Source organism: Hippopotamus amphibius, chromosome X, assembly GCF_030028045.1.
Source record: "Hippopotamus amphibius kiboko isolate mHipAmp2 chromosome X, mHipAmp2.hap2, whole genome shotgun sequence".
Classification (NCBI taxonomy): Eukaryota; Metazoa; Chordata; class Mammalia; order Artiodactyla; family Hippopotamidae; genus Hippopotamus; species Hippopotamus amphibius.
Window position 1 is genome coordinate 117,671,657 of NC_080203.1, and position 2,124 is coordinate 117,673,780.

Below are 2,124 nucleotides of genomic sequence, written 5' to 3' on the forward strand. Positions count from 1 at the left end.
CAGTAAGGGAACAAAGTTGTTAAAATACAGCTATGCTCCACTGAGCCATTTATCCACTCTATAGTATAAAACTTGAAATAAATATTAAAGCCAAGGTTTAAAGTCATTTTAAGAGTCAAGATCTTACGAGCTTTACTATCTGTTAAGAGGTGCCTTTCCTTCCCAAAACAAAGTTTAATGGAAAAGTTGACTAAATTTTGTTTTTCCTCATCAGCTCTTCAGTTCAAAATACTATTATCAATGTTAATATGGTCTATATCTTGTCTGATCTGAGTGATGTGATCCAGAAAGTGGGGTTGGGGAGGGTGGACCTTGAGTTGGTGGAGGAGGTGAAAGTCCTTTTGATAGAGGCCGCATACCAGGATTTGTTCCATCCCGTTTTGTAAACGGAGGGCTCAGAGTTTCCTGTTCTTCAGTGAATTGGGGTAAAGAGTTAGAATTATGACGGTTAGAAGGGAAGTCACTTACAGGTGGACCATCATTTTGAGATAGAAGAGATCCTGGAGGAGGAGGATTCACATAAGGTGGCACTGGGGCAATAATACATCCAGGGGAAGAAGTTACTGGTGATGGATCAGAAGTCTTGGGTGGAGGTGGCACTTGACTACAAACCAACTGAGGAGTACTTGAATCCTGGAGAGAATATGACATTGGACTGCTTACTGGTGGTGGAGGAGATGGGGGCAGTGCGTGTTCCTCTGGAGGCATAATGTAAGGGGGCAATACCACTGGCTGACTTTGATGTTCAGAATGATGGTGAGCAGGTGCTCAGGCAGGAGGTGATAGTTCTTTGGCACCAGGATTTGAGTCACCACCCTGAATAGGGGCAATTATTAAACTGCTGTGTTCTCTTGTTGAAACACTAATGAGTTCCTGAGGGACCAAAGGAGGTAGGCATGGTGGCAATTCTGCTGGAGGAGCATGAAGATCCTCGCGTGGCTGGTTACTGCGCTTGTGTGATACACACTGCACCCGAGGTGGTGACATAATGCTGTGCAACTCTGGTGGAATATGGCTCACATGGTCCTTGTATAGCAGCATCTCAGGGATTTCGGTTGTTGGTGAAGCCATACAAGTGGAGCATAGGTAACAAGTTTTTTAGCTCTCTTATAGTGGTAGTTCATATGAGCTTCTAACTCTCTTTGAGACAAATAAGTTTTCCTGCACTTCTGCCCAGCGCTACACATGAAGACAGAACCTCGTGTATGCTCCTCAATTCGCAGCACAGGAATACTACAGCCTGGACATATCTTATCTCCGTTTTTTTTCGTACAAATTAGCACAGTCATAGCAAAAAGCATGCTTGCACGGAATTATACGTCCATAGATTTTAATAGGCAAATCACATTTGTCACAGAAATGAATTGGTAAATCATCCTTTTCACCTATGATGTTTATCGTAAAGCCCTCCCAAATGCATTCAGGAAATGTTTTCTTTCTTCCCAAGAGTTCATCGCCTTTACAATCATACCTCCCTCCTCCATTACATTCAAATTCTTTCTCACCAGCTGGCGACCCATTCATAGTCCTTGGAATTTGCGACACAGATTGCTTTTGCTCACCTGCTTGGAAAGGAATTCGTCTTCGAACCTCAAGGCCACCGACGATCCAGAACTCTGAGAGCGTGGTAGCCCACTGTCAACGTCAGTGGGATCCGCGTTTGCCTATTCCATTAGGAAGGCACCTGAGCGTGTAAGTCAGACTCCGCATGCGCAGCGCGAGCTTCCGGGAGCCCGGGAGGCGGGAGTTACACCAGATTAGATCAGATCCCGCCCCCGTCTCCGTAGCTTTGACTTCGGAGGGGTTTGTTCTCCTTTTCCCTACCCATCTCACTACTCTGGTGAGGGAGTCAGACAGAGTTTGGAAAAGGGGGAAAGAGCTTCATTGTTGAAGTTGCTAAGGCTGCTCTTCATGTGCCAGGCGAGAAAGTGGCCTTTGTGGAAAAAGAGACTGATGGGGATAGGGAAGGGGAGCGCCGCAGCAGCCAAAGGAATAAGTTCCCACTTACTAGAGCGCTGCCTTCTGGGGCTGCTTTATTTATTTTTATCCTATTTCGTTTTTGTAAACTGCCTTAAATCCCTCATGGGGGGTGTGTGTGTGTGTGTGTGTGTGTGCGTGCACACA

At 45.8% G+C, this 2,124-nt stretch overlaps 1 protein-coding gene across 1 annotated transcript; it reads right to left on the reverse strand.

The window, feature by feature from the left end:
* Nucleotides 1-243: 243 nt before the first annotated feature.
* Nucleotides 244-1,637, reverse strand: CBLL2 (Cbl proto-oncogene like 2). Its single transcript, XM_057719107.1, is given in 3 exon segments — nt 244-1,073; nt 1,076-1,259; nt 1,261-1,637. Coding segments are annotated over 3 exon segments (1,278 nt in total). The 5' UTR covers nt 1,525-1,637.
* Nucleotides 1,638-2,124: the final 487 nt, after the last annotated feature.